The sequence below is a fragment of the Bombus vancouverensis genome, chromosome 4 (assembly GCF_051014615.1).
Source record: "Bombus vancouverensis nearcticus chromosome 4, iyBomVanc1_principal, whole genome shotgun sequence".
Taxonomy (NCBI): Eukaryota; Metazoa; Arthropoda; class Insecta; order Hymenoptera; family Apidae; genus Bombus; species Bombus vancouverensis.
Window position 1 is genome coordinate 14,540,328 of NC_134914.1, and position 21,876 is coordinate 14,562,203.

The 21,876-nt window shown below is 38.2% G+C and overlaps 1 protein-coding gene across 1 annotated transcript in view; it reads left to right on the forward strand.

Moving 5' to 3' along the window:
• stet (stem cell tumor) overlaps positions 1-21,876 on the forward strand; it is a 501,199-nt gene that overhangs the window by 374,579 nt on the left and 104,744 nt on the right. The window contains exon 6 of the mRNA XM_033326897.2: positions 12,498-12,615. Within this exon, the coding sequence (XP_033182788.1) occupies positions 12,498-12,615 (118 nt within the window). The remainder of the gene's footprint in view (positions 1-12,497; positions 12,616-21,876) is intronic.

The window sequence follows — 21,876 nt, forward strand, 5'->3', positions numbered from 1 at the left end:
GAAACGCGTCAACGGGAATCGTAAATTCCCGTTACGATATTACGATCGACGCTACGAAACTGGTCGATTCCCTATTTCGTTTAGGGTAACAGAGGTGATTGAATTTAATTATAACGCTGAGGTAACAGGTTATAATGTACTCTTTGTTCCAACAACAATTGTAGACAAGATGATTACGCTCGTTGCGTGTATATATATGTCAATTAGATGAGTTATCAAAAGTAGATATAGTTAATGGATATATGTTGGCTGGGACAAAGTAGTGAACCCAGTGCAGAGATGTTGACTGATCTGTAATCGTAGATCCAGTAACGTTCGGTGATGATGCTGTTGTAACGTCATTTCACATCAGAGACCAGGGCACACACCGTGGGCAGGATGGCGCCCAGATGTTTGCACATCCTTGGCGCGTACCCTCAATAATCTGAAGTACCCACCAGGGGTCTTGGAATTTTCATAGTTAAGGTCCTTCGGACCAAGCGAGTACTTCTTGTCTTGTCTTTACGTTTATCGTTAATATGGGTTAACGTCTGGTATGTTCCGTTAACAACTTTCTCACGAGGGCGGGCAAAACCCTTCCTGGTCTACCAACCGTCTTATTATCCAATCGGAGACGGTGTCTACTGCCCTCACTTCCTTAACCAAAATTGTCATCAACTAATCCGATAGTCCCGTGTCCTTGGACACACCCATCCCTAGCTTTCCTCAGACACAGTATCGTCAGTAAAATTCATTTATTCTGTATCCTTAGAATAGTCAACATATCTTTACCGGTCTCTACCCTTCTAACAGTCGCGTACTTAACGTATCAGTGTAACTAAGTCTTACATAACGTGGTTGGAGTGAATTGTGATTTATGTTAATTCAGTGTGTATTCCGTTGTGATTGCTGAATCCATAATAAAGTTTAATTAAAACAAAATTAATAGTTGTGTTACGACTCAGCTATTTTATTTCGTCATCCAACCCTTAAGTTTACGTGACATTGTCGTAGAGGAAAACTCTTGTTGGGTGTTGGTCGCCTACCACCGGTCGCTTACGGGTGAAAATCCCGGGAAACATGGGAAACCCACGTTTGTCCACTTTTTACCTGATGGAGCAATAACTATAAGGAACATTTTGACTCGAAGGTGTTTTATACCACTTAACGGTCAAATCGAAATGCTTAGTTTTACGACAGTTCGGACTTAGGATTATTACGATCCAACTAATTATATTGACTTAGCGAGTGGCCGCCTCGACCGAGGGATAGTTTCCAGGTTACTCAAAGAGTCACCGGACGAAACAAACCGTAAATCTCAGCCTTGAGTCGCTTGTAACAAGCGATGGATGCGATGTTGAATGATTGAAAGAAAAGACGAACAAAATTGATGAATTTCTTCGTCATTGGTGCATAATAATTTATGTAAGAATGTTATATTATAAATTAACAGGAAAAAACAGTATGATAAACACAATATCGTTGCACTCTCACAAAATCGAATAAAACATCGCGTTTCACGAATTCGTTTCTCACTAATTCTACGTCACAACAACACAACGAACTTCTCTCAACTCTGACAGCATTCACCACGCTCATTTTTCCCTTAACAAACCTTGGTAACGCTCACGACACTCCTTGGCAACATTAACATATCCTGACGACGTTTATAAACAATCACCCCTCACGCCACGTCCTTCCCTGACCTTTCACACCATCCCACATTTATTAAGTGATAATGTTTATCAATTGAAGAGCAAGTTACAGATTGAAGATTTCACATGGTCTTGCAGAATAGTTTAGTAATTAATAGACGACACGAGATGTAGATTTTCCGCTCTTCCACGAGTTGTCATTTCTCGTCGAACGGGATACAAAAATTAGGAACTTGAAGCTCGTAATTTTGAAGATTTTGCTGATAATTTGGATTCGATTGTACTAACTTCGAACATGAGCGTATTAGATGGAGAAATAAAAATTTCACATGAAATTGTAATGCCATTAACGTCCAGTAAATTGAATTACCAAAAATCATGTAGCTTCTTTAATCGTTGCGAACCGTCGCAACTTTCACATAGAACCTGTTCCCAAACATTTTATATACGGTAAAAATATCCGTCCTTTTATTTTTGTAAATATAAACGTATCGAGAAGCTTCTACTGTCGCGATTTCAATATCTACCGGAGGTTATCATAAGATCACGGTTCTATTTATTTCATTTTGAAACAGAGTTCGCAAATGAAACGTCATTGCAGCGATGAAAAAGATAATATTCCAGTTGTGTTCTTGTACATTTCCTGTGTGCGAACCATATTTTTCTTGCTTAAAACGTGTTTTTAGTTCGAGCAAGAAAAACGTTTTCCATCCTTCGCTACCAACTAATGCACGTGTGTATTCTGCTTCGAATCGGGTTTCCATATTGATCCTTTCAAATACGATCCTCTTCGTCGTGGACCATGCTACGCGTCGCGACACAAAATTCTACATTTTGGAATCTTTCAACACGGTAAGACAGATAATCTTCCCCCAAGTCCTTCGATCGGACCATCACAAAGCAAAATGCTTATCGTTTGATTGTGTTTTACGAAATATCAAGTTGCTCGTAATCGCAGATTTTATGTTTCGATATACTTGCGTAGCTTCTTTCAATTATGGTTCTTGTATACTACTTTTGTATCTGACTCTAACCTACATCACCATTCGAAATGTTGAAATATTAATTGCAAAGCGCTTGCGATCGATGCTTATCTTACACAATTTCATCGATCGTCTCTGCTCTTTGTTTCGCCAAGTTAACACTTTGACTGCCACGTGGAAATCATATGTCTCGCTGAGGACGCCACGGGAGTATTTTTATTATTCAAAGCATATGATGGCAAAATAATAATAAACCGATGATGTGAGACAACGTTCTCCCTCAATGGACGATTTTAAGTGTCGATTTTCATACAACTTTTACAAATGTAAGAAGTTGAAGCGCTCCGGTCACCAATGACCACCGCTTTTTTTTTTTATTTATTTAATTCTTTACATTCACAATTTGTCCAGTTTGGACATTTGGTAGAATTTTTTAACTATTTGATGATTATCATGTGGGTGACCACCCCCAGCGGAATACCATCTTTGTGTTTGTTAGGTTGTGTCCTTTGTGAGGTCTGTTTCCTTTTCAGTCTTTTATCCATGTTTGAGGTGTTTCCACAGTTAGCCCGTTTGGGTGTGTTCCTATTCTTTCTTTATATTTTCCTACGTATCTGACCAATGACCACCGTGGCAGTCAAAGCGTTAACTTGTTTACCGAATAAGCGGCTCGATTAAACCTCGATGCTCCTCACCGTAAAAAGCGTATGAAAAGATGCGCGTAAAATTCCAGGCTCCGCTTCTATGTTGCACGGCGATACGTCTGAAGTTTATTTGGTAGTCTCGATTTACCATTTTTATTCTTTCTCCCCGCAGAGGTACGAAAACGACAGAACGATTCTGTCGGAGATGATTCTGTTCGCTCGTAAAACGTTCAGAAATCGATACGTTTAAGAAATCGTCTGAACGATCGACGTTTTCGTTGATCCGCTTTATGCACTCTCCACGCCTGTACGTATGCGGCCTTAGCTAAAACGGTATTGGTCGGCTTACATATTCTATTCCACCGATACGAAATCTGCACGCGAGCTAGACGATCATCGAGAGATTCGATTTCCCGATCGCTTTGATCGCGGACGAGTAAAATCGGGTTTAAGGGCTACTGATCTGCTTGGATTCTTATACGAACGTACATCTGCAAGGGGATAAGAACGAAGGCGACTCTTACGGAAGCATTATTCCCTTTTTATGTTCGCATGTGTCTGTGCACTTGCGTGCACGTAACGACGAAGCTGTAAGAACACGTGACTCGCGATAAATCCAGCTTTTTCGTTGTACCGTTTAGCTTTATGTAAACGTTGCTCTGGATCAGCTATTTACGTGTACCAGCGAAGATACAAGTTGGAGAAATTAATATCCGTTTTAGAGTGTCCTTTCCTTTTAACTCGCAAATCCTTTAAGAGTTGCCTTCTTATTTTGCTTAATGCTGTTCTTGTAGATATCGTTGGAAGCTATGGTAAATAAATATTTACCGTCGACAGATAGATAGTATTCGATAAATGAGGTTACAGTATCGTCTCGACTGTCTGTTTGCGATAAATATAAGATGGTAATAAATGTAAGATATTGAAATGTTAGATTCCGGTGCACGGGGAACGTCGTTTCTGTAAACTTGATTTCTGTAAAATTGATTTCGAGACACTCGATTTGCTTCCACGAAGAGTGAATTGTCAACCGTACGAAATAAGAAGAATATGCGTAGAAATTACATCCATCGAATATATCGTGTTTCGAATTTTATTTCCATCTCCAAATCGCGCGTCGCGTGCACCAGCCCGATCAATTTTTACCTTACGTTTCTAATCTGCTGCGTACAATTGGTACAGAAAGGAACCGACGAAATTACAATAAGCTCGTCGAAAGGAACGTACGGGGACGATAATCGAAATATGCTTCGCAGACGTAGTGAACCATAAAGTCTGCGCTCGAGATCAATTTAATATTTCGCGAAATACAGTCAAGCTCCGAATAACTTTAAATAACGTAACTAACTCCGAACGCAATTATCGACAAATATTGGTTTGGTAACTAAGTGATTGCGAATTTTGTCAATACCATCTAATGATAAATTCCGCAATCACTTAGTTGCCAATCCAATATCACGTGTACTTTTTAACGAATCCACCGAAACCCCGTGTACGGTATTTCGATGATACTCATTCCTTTCATTTATCCCGTTGTTTCCTACGAACACATGGGATCTGCTGTATCAGAAACCTGCGAAACACCGTCGCCGATGTAATAAACTCGTTTGTATGAATCAAGAATTCTTTTTTATTTTTTTATTTTTAATGATGTTTATTTAATCCAAGATACAGTTTTAAATACATTTTGGTATTCACAATAAACGGTGAATTTTTGTAATGATGTGTTAGGCAAAGGTACCGATACGCGGCGCTACGACGTACTATATTATGTGTCGGCGCTTTACATTTTTTTTGTTTAGTACAATTTTTGGGTTTAAGCCGCTGGGGAGCGGAGCTTTCATGTGAATTTGTTTTTTTTTTTTTATGAACCAAGAATCGCCGGTTCCAGGTGATTCGATTAATTCGTGGGCGGACGTGGTCGCGAAAAGAAAATAGAAAAACGCGTACGAGGCAAAAGTAAAGAATCGAATTATCACGGGGAACCTTTCGAAACCATCTCCGAAAGCCTTCCGCTTGCGCGAACTTCAGGAACAGCGAAACTTGGCGATCACGGGATCGTGACAGCAGCAACACTCTCTCCGAGTAATTAAAGGCGATACAGGTTGACATAGTAGTTAAGGTCGTTACTGTCCTTACTTAGCTGTACCGCTGCTGGGACAATTTCTTACTTTCCGGTTGGTTGTCGCGCGAACAACGGATCTCCGCGTTTTATGGAGAACTCGAGTAACTAATTTGATTACGAGACTCATCCTTTTAACCTCACCGTGTTTCTAACTTTCTACACGATGCAGAGGAATTCGTAGTTGTAAGAGAGTCGATGAAAGCGCAGGTATTTTGACATGTCGCGTGAATTGTTGGTGAAATCGACGTATCTACGATGGATCCATGTAACGACGTTTCGTATGCTGATAAGAGGCAAGGAAATACTTTTTATCTACGAGGGAAGTTTCAGTACATGGTGTTCGTACGCTTATCGGTGATTCAAAAGCGCGCAGGCGTGCGGAGCACGCGTAATGTACAAAGATATACAAGATGTTGAAGGCGTTAATTACCGTATCCATGGGACGAAACGAACTGCTATTTAGATTCCGTTCTCTTCATTGTGTCTAGAAGGATATAAATTTGCATGAACGCGTAAAGGATATAGTAGTCGAAGAAGAAGCGTCACGGGGTATATGATGGAAGATGCATTCGTACAATATCGTGGTCGTACAAAGAATCGATAAAAGCGAAGATATTTGGAGACGTAGTATATATGGTTCGCGAAATTTAAATATTTAGAAAACTTTGTTGCGTTAGGTATCTATTTTGTGAATGATTGGCGAACTGCCGTCTCGGTGTATACTTCGATTTATCTTCTAAAGAAACTTATCTTCCAAAGAATCGTCTGGACAAATGGTAAATCGTCGAAAAGCATGCATCGACGAATTCTCGTTCTCGCGGCGATTTTCCGCGTGCTCGATCAATTAGCCTGACTATTCGGCCATTGTGACGGTTAATAACGAAGACTCGATATACCTAGCCGATGCAATTAATCAGTATCCTTGAAGCAGGTCTCTCTCTCTCTCTCTCTCTCTCTCTCTCTCTCGGCTCGTTCTCCTCAGACTGTCTCATCTTGTAGCAGAGACCGTTGCAGAGAAGCGTGGCGGACGTCAAGCACGCCACCTGTGCTGTCGCGAACGGAGGAAGCGAGAGAAACAGAGTAGACGACCCCTTTCTCGTTTCCTTGAACCCAGGTATATCAGTCACATCGCTAATTGGAAATCGCTCGTGCGATCTACGGTGTCTCGAGGCGCGCTAGCAATTAGATGTGAGCCTACGGACCTGGCAGCCGCGCTCACAGACCCACTCTGCATTCGAGATCACCCGCTTTTTTCTCCCTTTCTTTCTTTCTTTCTTTCCTTCTTGCTTTCTTTCTTTCTTTCTTTTTTTTTCAGACCGACCATATCTCGCGTATCTGACCGTCTCCGTTTTCGCTGATTCCTCACCGAGCTGCTTGCTTTGCTTTCCTATTTCACGGCTACTTGCAACTCCCACCGAGAAGGACACCCAACCCAACAGGACTAACAATTTCGTAGCTCCTCTTATTTCTGTTCTCGCCTTTCATAGCGTCTGTAGAAATTTAGAAACGTTCGCGACGATTTCTGCGACCGTTTCTTAATTCCAATTGGTAGAAAAGTGTTTTGCACGGATGCGCAGTGAAATGTTGCGAAAACCCTCTGATCAAGAACGGAGAGGATGTATAGCGAGTTGTTATCAGGATCGCGTTTGGTATTTTATTGGTGGAAATTGAACAAACGTGTTGTTGAAATTATAGGTAACAAATGAAAACAATATCAATATATATATAGTGTAACTCGCTTTTTACAGATTAAAATTTACAATCTCGTTTGGTGACACTTTGTCTGGAAACGTAGCAAAAAGCGATCGCAAGATTAATTCCGAATATGGTTGCGAAAACTTCTATTTTTATTTCGAATGATTAGAAAAAAGCGAAGAATGTAATATTTTCATTCACTTATCAATGATCGGAATTTTATGATTTACCAAGGTCCCATAAATTTAACGCGTTTCTTCGGGATAACCGGCGGCAATCGTGGCTCGCGACGTATTTCATAGAAGAAAACGCTGGCAATTTTACGAAAGGATTTGCGACAACGAGAAAAAGATATTTGTTCTCCTGTTACGCGAGTAACTACACAACCCGGTAACTGACCGCACACTGCGGTTTGCAGCTACTACAACAAATAAAACGGTGTCACGATTCGCGTACTCCATGAACACTTAGGTGTTCATAAAACACTAACTCCCATCTCGCCCACACAGTTTTGTTTCCCTCTGTAAAATAGTTACTCGCTGTTATACGGTTTCGTTATTACCGTATACCTTTCTAATTGTTTTGTAATTTAAAGTCCATAAATGTTTCCATAAATTGCTACAATTTCTCTGTTTTGCGCACCCATTCTGTAACGTCTTAAATAACACTGTTTTATGAATCGCTTTAATCCACCAGTGTCAGTATTTTATAATTATCGTGGAAAAATCTAAAATACCGGGAAACGACTTTTTGAAAAAGAGTTGTGCTTTACGTGAAAAACGAAAATTACCCTGCGCCATGTCCTGCATTTTGCAAACACGTTGTTCGCCGCTCGATCATGTTTTAATATTTAATCTAAGCAGCGTTGCAGCTGCTAACATTTTTAAAACAGACCGATCGTCGTTGTAAATGATAAAATTCAGCTTATGATTTCAACTGAATCGTTAATAACCGGATTGCGTATTCCACGCGAATTTACATCGCGCAAATAGAAGCACAACGATAGAAATTTGTTTCACTCGTTAAACGTATCGTAGCTAGACAGCGGAGTTTTATGCAAATTCGTCTTTCTATGAATTTAATTAAACTAAATAGAATCTAGATAGAAATTGTCGTTATTCCTATACTCTGAGGTTAGATCAGAATAGTTATTATTTTATCGAATGGATAAATCTATCACACCGTTCCGAGCCAAAAAAGACCTTTATTGCACGCGCTTACAAAAAATTAGGGATAAAAACAAAAAGAGCATCTTAAGGCTATCGATTAAATCTATCGATTGTAACTAGGATCATCCTCCAGTTACCATTTCTTATAACTAACGCATCTGCATATGGATGGCGAGCACGAACTCACGTTGTCATTTTCAACAGAAATTTACTTACTTACTTTGAATATTCTGTGTATTTTTGCGTATTATGTCTACTTTGTGCATTTTTGCAATTCTAAATCTCCTATAATCTCAATCCTAACGAACATACTACATTTTTAATAATCTGTATCTTACGTACGCGTACTCTGCGCATTCTTGTACCTTTAAATTTTCCGATAGTCCACGAATAATCTATCATAGTAATGGATACAGTCGTAAATAATCGATAAGAGAAACGTATTATACTTCCTGTAACTCGAAGTCGCGTCTCTTTAAAAGATAAACAAAGCAACCATACCGCGATAGCGTGCTTGAAAAATAATATTTCCCGGTTCTTGTCGGCCCCTCTTCATCCTGTAATTTGCTTCTCCCATTAGTATCACATTTTGACCCATTTCCATGATCTTTTTTGTCGCAGGCCACCCCGCCAGAACTTTTTCCATCGCTTTCTTGATCTCTGTATTATTCCGTAATTAGTCGTGGTTCTCATTTCTTTAATATCTCTGTCCTCCAACCTTTCCTCGCTACCAACTGTTTTATTCGTTCTGCTCTACTTTTTCTCCTTGCCACGTTTCTTTCATCTTTCCCGTTAATTCTTACCTCTCTACCTATTTTTTCCCCCTCCTTCTTCTTTCTTTCCTCTTTTTTTTCTCTCTCTCATTCCTCTAACACGCTCCATATAGCCTAGCTTCTCTCTAATTGCTCTTTTCTCGTCCACCCTCGTACGAGCGTCCTCTACCCTCGCTTCGTCTCGCAGTCGATGGAAACACGAAGGAGATAGTTCATCTATGATACCATAAACGGTGTTATGGCTAGCGCGTTGAATTACGGGCCAATATTTCTTCGTAATTATTCCATGGAACAGAAGATCGCTATCGGGAACACCGGAGCATCTACGCGACCATAGCTGCTCACGCTTCGGCACGTTTCTAAAAGAAACTTGTGTCTCGTTTGGTCCATTTGTTGTTCTATCGTTCGTTAGAACATTATTCGTTGGAATACTATAGGAGATTGTAAGAATTTCTATCGTCTCAGTGATGGTATTTGGAATTTGTATCGTTCTTATAGTAGAATCGAAACGTCGTATTGTTTTAATAATATTACTCCTTTTTTCATAATAATAATATTAATATTCAAAGTTTCTACGATTGTCGTGAGTGAATTAAAAAATGTTTAACCTTAGAATTTAGATTTTGTATTAGTCTTCAACGATAGAGTATTCGGAATTTTTGTCATTATAATAATAAGAATTCGGATCTTTTGTTCTAGCGAGTAGAATTTAGATTTCGCGCTATTTCTTATCTGATAATATTATAGAATATTAGGAATTTTTACCATAACGTACGTATTGATCTAAGATGTAATTTAGATGATTTTAGATTTAATGTAACGAAGATTTGGAGTATAATTTGAGTATTTTGTAAACAACCATACGGTCAAACTACGTGGAATCGTAAATGATAGGGTTGTAGATTCGTAGAAATGAAATATCCGCGTGATTTAAAAAATATCGCGGAGAACATTAAGAAAAACGCAAAATGAAATATCAAATTCTTCCACTTCAGCATGGCCGATACTATTTTATCGGATTCAGGAAAATACGTTTGATAAATGTCTTTCAATAATCTCAAAAAACAAATGTTACTATATTTCTTCGGTGCCCAATAGATATAAGATTTCCCCTTTTTCGATGTTCAATCAAGCTAATTGCGAGGAAATCCACGAGAAATATTGGTTCACGGCGCACAGTCGGGAAATATGAAGAACGTTTATGAAATACCACTTGATCGACGATTTAATTCACAGTGACACAGACTTACAGTTGAACGATCGCCTCAGAATAACGAATGAATAGGAAATGTTTGCATTCGTCTTCTCTGGTAGAACGATAGGAAATAAATAGCGGTATTCGTATCTTTCTACCTTCGAATTTTCATTCGACGATCGATCAAGTTATTAATTACGCGTTTATCAGTAACCGTACGACGTTACTCGTTCCGTGCTTAACCCTGTTCTTCACGTTTTCGATATTTTATTGGATATTTTATCTCTTCAAATACCTCCCTTTTTTTTTTTTTTTTAAGAATATTTTATTCATAAAACCGCGTGGAATACACGAACGTAAAATCATATCGAATATCAAAGGACAGTTATTTCGTTGTTACGAGCATACGAGCAATGCTAAGTAAATAAATAATTTAAAAAATATTTTGTAATAATTATTTTGTCGCGTGAATTCGTTAAAAAGTCCAGAGATTCTCGAAATATATTCGAATTATTTTAGAATCAATTTAGAATTAATTTAGAATTAATTTAGAATCTCGTGGCTCGCGTTTCTGATTTTACTTTGTCAAAGTAAATTCATTGCGAGATATTCGAATACGTTGAATTTCATTAAAAACTATTCAATCGAGGTGAAAGAATGAAAAGGGAAGAAGGAAATTGGATGAAGGCTGAAAGCGTATCGAGAACACAGAGTCTTTGATTAAAATCCTATGCGTCAATGCAACAGTGTGCAATTAGTTAATCGTAATTATTATTAATAATCGTGGAAATTCTCTCACAATGTCAAGGGTGTATGACTTGGAACAACTGTCGGATATCGACTGGTCGAGATAATGAGAAATCCTAGACGGCACAAGTCAGCCGTAATTGCGCGAAAGTGTTTCTCCTTTTCTTCGTGGCGAAGTTGAAATCGGTAAAATTAATTTCTCGTTATTTCGCTACCCCTGGCGACGATTAACGAGCGTTCGTAACTATTTCTTCGCGTGAAAATTCCTCCAGACCGACGATTAGTTCGCAGAATATCCCCGGGCCATTGACAGATTAATTCTCAAATACTTGGGTGAAAAAAAAAAAAAAACTCTTAATGATCTCGATAATTTTCATAATCCTGCCTCGATAAATCCGTTGTTTCGTTAGTGCCGGCTAAGAACTTGGTGGTGTGAGTCGCGAGCTGTGAATTCTCCAAGCTTTTCTTTATGTTATTTGTTACAAGCTCGCGTTCCTTTTGTATCGTTTCTCGTATGCGAGTCGATTGCACACGTTTACGATGCTTTCGTATTCTTACGAATACGAGTAGAAAAAGGCAGCTTAAATAGACGCTTGTTCCACTCATTGAATATTGCAATTTTTATTTTGGATATAACAATATTTTCTATATTTTTTACATTATTAGTTCAATATCGTTGAATTCTCGATAAAAGCGTACAAAAGCCACAGTTTATTTATAAGTATCTTATAACCTCTTTTAACGAGGATTTTATGCTTTTCATTGAAATTTCCGAATCTCTAATTGCAATGTTCCATGCAGCGTCTATTGTATTTCATTCGTCAATATTTTTTTACGTAACGTTCATTGTTTATGGACATTGGTTATGGACATTTATTGTAATGTTTTAACGTTTATTTTATACATCGCAGGTTTTTAAATACGATTGAAAATACCGCATTCAAGCTGATATTGGTTGACGAGTTTATCGTTGGTCAATACATTTTTCGCGTTGGAATATCATCCGTGGCAAATGTATCGATTCATCGAGCCTATATTACCAATACGCGCGATATAGTATTTTCGAAATATGATTTGTTTATCATTCATATTACAGAATGAAAAATGCGAGCAACTTTTGCTTCTGGTTTTTCCATACATCTATGTATTTTACCGTTACAATGGATTGCAAATCAGTTAAAAAATTCTCTACGGATAATATAACAAACCAGAAATGCCTCGAACAATACCTTCAACTTGAACAATAAAATCTACAAATAATATTTCGAGCCAATAAAATACAGCATCGAGAGCAAAAATGGAGTATCTGAGCTACGTATTTTTCTTCCTTAATTTATTCCACTAAGCAAAATTCCAACGATTCGTTCGTCTCGAAGCAAGCACAGCTAACTAAACTGTGATCCGCGGAAGCAACGTTTCGATCGTTAAACGTGGAAAAATTAACGCGCCAATGTGTCGAAGAGAAAACGAGAAACAGAAATGCAACCAACGACAAAGAATAGAATCGGTGAAAGAAAATTTCTTAATTGCAGGATGGTCCGCATGATCGGCGATGAATTCCTTACGGAAGAAAGGGACCGGAAATACTACGCCGACCATTACAGGTGTTGTCCGCCGCCTCTTTTCATCATTCTCATCACCCTTGTGGAGGTTAGTATAGAACAAACTATTCTCTGTAATTTAACCCATCCGACAATTTAATATCGTCGTTATATTCCGCTGTACTTGCGTTTCGCGGTGATTAGCGCCGTCGTCGTTTAAAATGGAATAGAATGATAAAAAAAAAAAAAAAGGATAAGTTTGCATCGTTGCTGTTATAACTGAACCTACGAAATTAGTCAAAATGAACGGTATGAAATTTTTTACGTCTTCGTCGAATTACTAAAAATATGCAAACGGTCCTACTTACGCGAAGATTTACCTTTATCGGAACAGGAACGTAATTACATCTGTTCGTTTATTTCCTTCGTATCGCTTTAACTCTAATCGATTACGTGTAACGTATTTAACACATTGCTTACGGGTTACGGGATATCTCGTTTTTAGCGAGCAGGACGTTGTGGCCGGGTCACGAGATATCTCGGTTTTATGTCTTTTTCGACCGAATCGATGACTTAAGCAACGAGAGACAAACGTTTTTGTTATGTTACCAAGGTAATGAAGCCTTGCGCATTCTTGTGACAAATGATCAGCAAAACAACCGAACGTTGACGTTCCAAGCAATAAAAACAATCAGTCGGTGTAGCCGGTACATCGATAGATCTCTGCGTCGATCAGAAATGGCTCTGGGAGCGCGTTTTGCGCGCAGAGCGCCGTACGCAATTTATAAGCGTAAAATATTAACACTTTGACTAAAATCGTTGTGTTTTAACACAGTGCATCGTTAGATGCAAGATTTGTTCTCATTTTTTTTTATTGATGTTCTAATAAAAACGTTTAATCGTTCGATGGGGCACTTTGTATTTCAAAGTATCTTCTATTTATCGATTATATTCAGAATGCCCTAACTGTCAACTTTCGTTCAATTTTGACAATTGTAAGAAGCTCAAGCGCTCCGGTCACCAATGACCCATCGTGTCGTCACAGGAGAAACCGTGACCGGTCATATATCACCAACGTGGCAGTGAAAGTGTTAAGATTCGTATCTACGTAAGATAGATATCGAAACTCTGACATTGCTAGTTCAAGTATACGTTTCCAAATCTATTTATCGAGAAAAAAAAGAAAAAAAGAAAAAAAGAAAAAAAAGAGAGAATGGAGATCCGTATTCGAAGAATTTGCGTCTCTCTACCGGACACAACCATAATGCTATGAGATTTGAAATTCGCGGACTTTGATCACGCCGCGTGATCCGTTGACTAATGAATTTTTAGTGAAAATTACACAGTGGAAGGATGCGCGGTGACAAGCGCGACCGGAACGAGGCCACTGGAACTGCTCGTGCCGCTGTTATTTATTAAAAATGCCTTTGATACGCGCGTCTCTTTTTCTCTATCGCGTTCGCTATCATCATACTCCCCTTCCTGGTTCATCTCGCCGGTTCGAACACCGGTGTCGTTACTTTTATATCGTTGCGCGATTAATATCGCGACGACGATGGCTGTTCGTCTTTTTTTTCACGCGACTGTGAAAGAGTGTGCCGCAGCTTTTTGCTTTTCACGCTGTCGCTCTAACCGCGTTATTAAATTTCACCCCTTGCGAATTTGTTTTCGCTCGCGTCCGAACGATGAGAAAGAGGTGGGGGGAGGGGGGGGGGTGAAAGGGGCTGGGTGTGTAAAGCAAGGTCGTTAATTTTGGTTTACATTATGCGGCCAGATTCAGAGCGACCGCGAGAACCGGCCAACTTTACGGGGCAACCTGTAAAATACCGTAAAAGTTGGTATAAAATGGCAACAACGAACGTTATGCCGCGCCATGTTCTGTGACTTCATTCGAAATTGCTGCAACGATATACACTGTCGTTTCGAAACGCGATATTCGATCAAGATTAATCGATCAGAACTTTATACATATTCATGCAAAAGTTCCGATGCAAATATACACGCGGATAAAATGTAACAACTTGTTACACCTATTATACTCGAAAGAATCGTAATTAATTTCAATTGCAATAATCACGCGCTGGCGTCGATAGTTTTCTCGTCTAGATTCTATCGAGAAGATCGAAGGTAATTTCTATACTCGCTTCAACGTTTTCCAATTTCATCGGTATAATCGCGACAGTCGTGTCTCGTTACGGTGCCAATGAAATTTCAAAATGTTTCGCATAACGCGTACGATATGACACGTACACGTTTTCTATCACAACTATTCAAATGCTTTCGTGACTGGGCCTGTTCATGGGCAAAAGGCCAATTGATTTCGTTATATCAAATTGACGAGATTATAAAGAGTCGTTTATAGTCTGTCGGTTCAAACGAGATAATCATTTTATATTATAAATATTTTTTATGCGTAAGCTATTATGTGTCGTTATTTCGTGTAATGTGCCGGCTTGGTTATTGCCGCGGAACTACGTTGCAGCCCGATAACTACGTTATTTACATTGCACGATATTAAACATCCTCGTAAATGATACGAGTTTCTTTATTTTCGATCGAGTAAAAATCCGCAATAGGCTAACCAGTGAAATTCCATTTAAACGTTGTTCCTTTGACAAATGTTTGGAAATTCCCTCGATTTCCAATACGAACAGACGATAAAGAATATACAAAGGCAAGCATCGCGGTACGTGCCAGTGCATTAATAAGTAGAAAAATTGATTTATCTGGTACTTATTTGTTGAAAATGCTCGGCCCGGAGTTTGCTTAACCGAAATAAACGATTCCATAATTTCATACGTTTGCGAATATGTATCGGCCAGAAAGTTCTATTTCTTCTCGCTGTTTCGACTTCTCGTTTTAATTAGTCAGAGCTGTGCGTGTGTGTTTATGCTTTAATTCAATTTGTTCCGTGTTCTTTACCATAGATATCGTTTAAACGCCTGATATAATCATCGCCAAATTATCATTGCAAATATTTAGAATTTATTTAAGCTTTTCGATAGAAATACATTTTCGAGAGGCAAAGTAATTTTTCGGATTATGTCAAGTAGTTTTTTATGCTCGTTGCTACGTATTTTTCTACGTGTTTCTACGTATGGCGTATACAACTAAGAGAATCATACTTCTCAAAGTTGAAATTACCCTAAGTCTAAATACTTGAATCATTCACCTGTACGTGTCCTGACTTCAGTCTACCTATCTGCGATTCGATATTTATATTTCCTGAATTGTTATCGAAATAAGTCTTCTAAAATCTAGTCATCGAAAATATAAAAAGAAGAAAAAAAAAGGAAAAAGAAGAAAAAAAGGAGGAAGAGACTATCTCTTAAGTCGGTAGCGTCCTCCTGTTATTCATGGGTTAGCCTTATTTGAAATGCCACAGTGACCGCGATAGACAAAGGGGGAGGGGATCGATTTCCTTGATTATTTTTCTTATTTTCGTGAAAATGATTAGCCGATATAATTAGCCTTTACAAGGGTATCTCGTTTGTATGATAATACGCGAACGTGTAATCACGTTCTTTTGACGCGTGGGCGTGATGCGTGATCGATCGACTTTTTACGCGAGCAATTCGCACGCGAAGAATTTCACTTGGATGTATCGCAAAAATAAATAATAAATGACCGGCCACGTCCCTTTCTCCGTTCGCGTCCACCAATTTTAGATAAATGCTCTTGATACAGGTATTTCAATGAATTTTTAACGAGAGTATTTTGCAACGATTTACATCGGTAGGAGCATCACCGTTTAATTGGAAACGAAATAATCGACATCGGTAATTTCAATTCGCCAGCGGTAATCGCATAACGTTTCGAATATTTCGCTTAAAAATTCTTAACTCGCTGAATTATTTACTGGTGTACCTCTGCGTACATTTGTAACATTCTGCATATTAAGGTTTCGTTTCTTAAAAAAAAAAAAAAAAAAAAAAGAGAGAGAAAAAAGAGAAGAAAATCCATCGTCAAAGGGGAAAAAATCTGCACCTATAATGAGAAGAACAGACGAAAAACTGGGAAAGTTTCTATTTTCGATATTCGATATTCAGTCTGTATCGGAGGTTCCGCGCTGTTTTCAGAAACGTTCGGTTCTTCGAGTAAATATATCGAATTATCTGTTGATCGTTCGTTTCACCAAAAACTTCAAAGTATTTTACGGCAGGCGGATATTTGTCGAATTAATATTTGGACGATTCGAAGAAGCGCTCGCGAAATTACTTTTCATATTTGTCGGAAAACACGTGATCAAACATTGAAATAGTTTTCCTAACCGCATTCAAATCGTATAAATCGGGTACAACATTTGAGATTTTTGCAAATTTTCCCAGCTTCCTCGATGCTTTATATCTTTCATCACAGCGTATTACGAATGGCACGAATGTTGTTTCTGTCGCCTATAAAAAGCGAGAAAAGGAAAAAAGCTAGTGTGCAAGTGAATGTAGAAACATTGGAATTATTTCCTTTTGCAGACAAAATCCTCGGTTTCAAAAAGGTTTCGCTGTAAAAATGTGCTGAAGTTTGTTGGTCCATCGTATCGTAAAAATTGTTAAGAAGTTAAATTGACAGAATTTCTTAAATACGGGACGAAACACGGGTCTCAGGTGCGGTGTGGATATACAGCAATCCTTTCTGATCGAACCACCTCGTTAATTAAATCTTCAAGTATACCCCACGGCGTGAACTCGCAACTCCAGAAGCAACATGTGCGCCTACAGAACCTGGATCAGGTTCCTAATGCTTTATAATTAAAATATTACGACTAATTGAAAAAAAATCGACTTTAGTTTTAAACGCGATTACGTTTAATCCACAAAGTTTCTACTTAAGTATCATATAAATGTTTCTTTTTTTATCTTCTTTTTTATTCTTTTTTTTTTTTAATGTTTTATGTGTGTTTGATTTTGTTCTTCCGATTATTGGAAACCATTGTCGGAGAAGTACAGAGAATCGATAAATTAAATCGCAGTACTCTACTCGCTTCATTGATATTTAGCAACAAAAATGGATTACCGTGGATTTCGTCAGATTTGCCGATCAACCTGCTGATTAAATTTCAATGTACCTGTCACCGTTAAATACGATTATTCGTTAATGAATTATTTGTACACCTTTCCTGTTACAATTTCCAAAATTATTCACCCGACAATTTGCACGACATTTGTCCTATGAATCGGGAAAATATTTAAATACCAAAAAAAAAAAAGAGGAAAAATGTTAAAATGTTTTATCAAGTAAAATTCCTATTGAAAAGCTTTCTAATTTGATTTTTTATTTTAAGTTCTCTCGGCATTATACAATTTTTTCTAATTATTTTAAATTTACTGCCAGAATTAGAATACGATTTTTCGCGTGTATCATTCTCAATTACGGTTCCATTAGCGTTCAATATCAAAACACGGTAAGAGAACGGTACCACGTAACTATCAAATTACTTGGAAAATTCACGATGAAACGTAAAATACATTTTGAAACAATCTATCTTCTAAAATGAGCGAACAAATATTCTAAAAGAGGCAGCTCGTCCATAGTTGCAAAAGGATTAAACGCTTATCGTATCATTAGCATCGCGCGTATAGATTAAAAATAAATATTCCTTTCCTTCTCCCTCTTTTTTCTTTTTTTTTTTTTTTTAATAAAAACGTAACAAGGTTTTTATCTCCACAACGTCAATGCAGCGACTTTACTTTACTTTATTCGATATTTATTATTTGAAAATATTAATCGCGGCATTACTGTAAGAACTTGTTAGAGTTGCATCACACACGTCCTACCTATACACATACCTACACGCAATACCTATAGAGGAGCTATAATTTTAAACGGGATTCTGGTTAATACCCATTAGCGATTGGATTAATACATGATTCATGCACGCCAGACATTGTCAAATTCGCCCCGGATCTAATTACAATTTATCGCGTTCCGCTTCTCTCTTTACCTTCGCTTTCCTATCGGAAATATCTCCACCTTTATTTGTCCATATATCATTTACAGCTTTGTGACGTATTCTTTCGTCTCACGTCCTCTACACGCGTCTCCTCTCTAATCCATCCGCATCCATCCCCGTTTTCATGTATTTTTCTTTCGCTAGTTCCGAGCACGTTCGTCAAAATTTGCAAAATAATTAATTAAAAAAAAAAAAGTCTGTTATATATAGAAGAAAATTCAATAACTCTGGACATTCGCAAAGTAACAAGATAAAAGCGCTAAATATTTAAAGAAACAGGTAAATATCTACATTGCCGACTACTAAATATTAAGGCACCTATCCGTACTTAATAACAAATTGCTCTTATTTACTAGTTATTTTATCGCAAACCTGTTACGCGTTGCCTCGCAACGTAAAATACCAAATACAGTAAAATTTACTAGAATTTTTGCCATAAATGTAACCGATAGATGTCCCGATACTTGTGATCAAAATAGCGGTATATCGCGTTTACTAATAGACAACGCTCACGTGGCCCTGGTATTATCATTTTGAGCAAAACGTTGTCATCGAGTTCCTCTCTATCGTTGCACAAAAAAGTAGACAAAAGAAAGAATTTGTGTCTTTCCTTTCCTATTATACTGTATGTCGCCGCTTTAATTGCACCGCTTCTGCTTTCGTTACTTTGCATTTCTCTCTTTTTTCTCCCTCCTTCCCTCGCTCTTTCTCTCTCTCTGTCTCTCTCCCTCACTCTCTCTCTTTGTGTCTCGCGGTTTCATTTTCTCATTCACCTATTTCTGTTTGCTTTTTTCCCCTGTGTTTCGCCGACGTGCCTGTTTTCTCGTTACTCCTATTTCTCGTTCTAATAACTCCCTTCTAATAGTACCCTTCTGCGTTCGTCTGTCTTCCTCGTATCCCGACGTTCCCATTCGCGCGTCCATCCTCGACTCTCTGTCGCATTTGTTATTGCGCGAGCGTTTGCGTCCGTGTTTGCGCCACGTATTAATAACGCGGATATTCACTGCTGATATTTTACGCGTGTGCTCACCGGCTCATCGATCACGAATGAGAGAGGAGAGGGTATACTAGTCGGTTATGGTCGTAATAATAATCGTAATTTGGAAATTTTCGCGTGTCTAATGTATTCTCGCGGTTTGTTCTATTTTTTTTTCTTTTTTTCTTTTTTAAGGGGAGAATTGGACGTTCGTAATTACATCGCAGATTTTTACGAAGCCAGCTAAACCCTTTGCTTTACCATTTGTTCTGTTATCGCGTTAAAGATTTTTATTTATCTTCGAAAAATGTCGTGGCCGATATAAAAATTATTCAGATATTATACACGACTCGACTCTAACGGTCTTCGATTTTATGAACTCTAACGAAGCGTGCGATTGAAACGACATTACAGATACATTTGCTGCAATTGTGTAAAACGATGAGAATATGTCGTTGAAGAGATAGTGAAGTTTATGGAAGAAAAATTAAAGATGCAGGAGTATGAGAACTATGTATTGTCGTGAATATTTCGTTTGAAGAATTGAAATCCATCGAACGTAAATCGAAGAGGTATTTTTGGAGCAAATATTAGAGTATTCTCTCATTTTTCTGGTAAAGAGACAAACATTTTATTACGGGCCTCTCAATTAATTATCCGAATCGGCATTCGTGAAAGCTCGGTAATGTTATCGTTCGATCCCTTGAAATTTTGCCAAAGTGTATTAATTTTACAGTTCTCTGAACAGAGTACAGAGTTCACGTTGCGCACAGAATCGTTTTTGTCCTAAATGAAATATTTCTTTTGCTATCGTTTCTTTCTTCTAACGTACAGATGCTTTTGCGACGTCAGTGTACATCGTTTTGAAACAAAGTTACATTGCCAGATTAGAGGAAATTAACATTGTATTTGGCAAGAATTTGAGAAATAAAGTTTCGACACCAGGATTATCAGGAAACCAGTAAAAGAGGCTGGTGTCGCATATTTCGTCTTTCCAATTGCTAAAAGCACGCAAATATTTTTACTTGTCATTTTTACAACGCTTACTTTTATTTCTTATCTGTTATCGGATAGAAACACGATTACATACGCTCGACTATTCTCGAGATATTGAATATTTGCCGGCGGAAAGTCAAGAACCTCGGCTCTAAATCCCGATGAAAATTATTTCGTTTCACTAGTAGTCTAAGGTAAATCTGTTCAATTGATCGTGCAATTTTCGCACACCAATCGCCATTATCGTTGATAGGAAAGTAAATTCTAGCAAGATGGCCTGATTCCGTGAGAGGTCCGAATTCCTTCGTTCTTTCGGTCATATCGAAGCGTGTAATTTTTTTCTAGTTAAGGCCGCCGCGCGGAAAATTAGAAATTTAATGACCTGTTATTAACGTTGATGCGATCAGTGCGTCGTCGAGTATCGTGACTTACAAGTTGCAAGTTATGGATTCGACGCCCGATTCGTGACGATCCCAATCCTAATGACTCGAATACAATTAGAGATAATACGTTGACATTGCGTGTACTCGTACAGCTTCGCATTAACCGACGGAAATGCATAGAAAATTACATTTTCGTTTACAACGCGGGTCGTATAACGACCCTCGAGTATACTCTACAGGCTGTCGCAAAATACACGAAGGATATTTGGATCTGGACAGAAGCCAAACTCACCGACTGACTCTATCTTTTGTCGATCTTTTTCTACTTCGTCGCATAAGTTGGACGTTGACCGTGTTCCGTTCTTCAAAAGCGAATTATTTATTTACGCGAGTTAATTATCCGTTGCAACCAGACGGCATAAATAATTGGAGATTCCAAGCTAAATTCTACAAAACGATATTCGCAACTTCGTTGTTTTTTCTCCCCCTTGTTCTTTTTCGATTTACAGAGTCACTCAATGCGGTTTCCGAATGCCTCGTTTCTAGACAGTTGTGACACCCTGTAGAATGTTGACTGTGTCCGTAAACAGACCAAGGGAAGAGAAAAAGGAGCAAAGAGATAGAACAGAGAAATATTAGATGGATATCCACAATATCGTTTGAGTTTTACGCATCGCATAAGAACTTTACACCTGTTTGCAAGACACGCCGTTTACCAGCTCGTTAAATTCTTTTGTACTCTATTCTAAATAAAATACCGATACTTCCCGTTGTTAAAGTTAAAATCACTGGTTTTAACAGGCTCTCTGTTGGCAACCGACGTCGATTATGTCGATGTCCTTGCATTAAACAGTTTTAAAAGCGATTTAAGCTCGCGCGCCAAGCGTAATTGCGAGCAGAGCTTGCCCGAACGGAGAATTAAACTTTTAAATTTTCACTCGAGAAAATACACTGTTGTGTTTTCCGACTAAATTTACGATAATTACAATTAACTTCCATTAATTTGTTTAGCGCGAAAATTCGACGAAATCGATACGCCAGTCCCTGAGATACAGAGGATATTGGTTT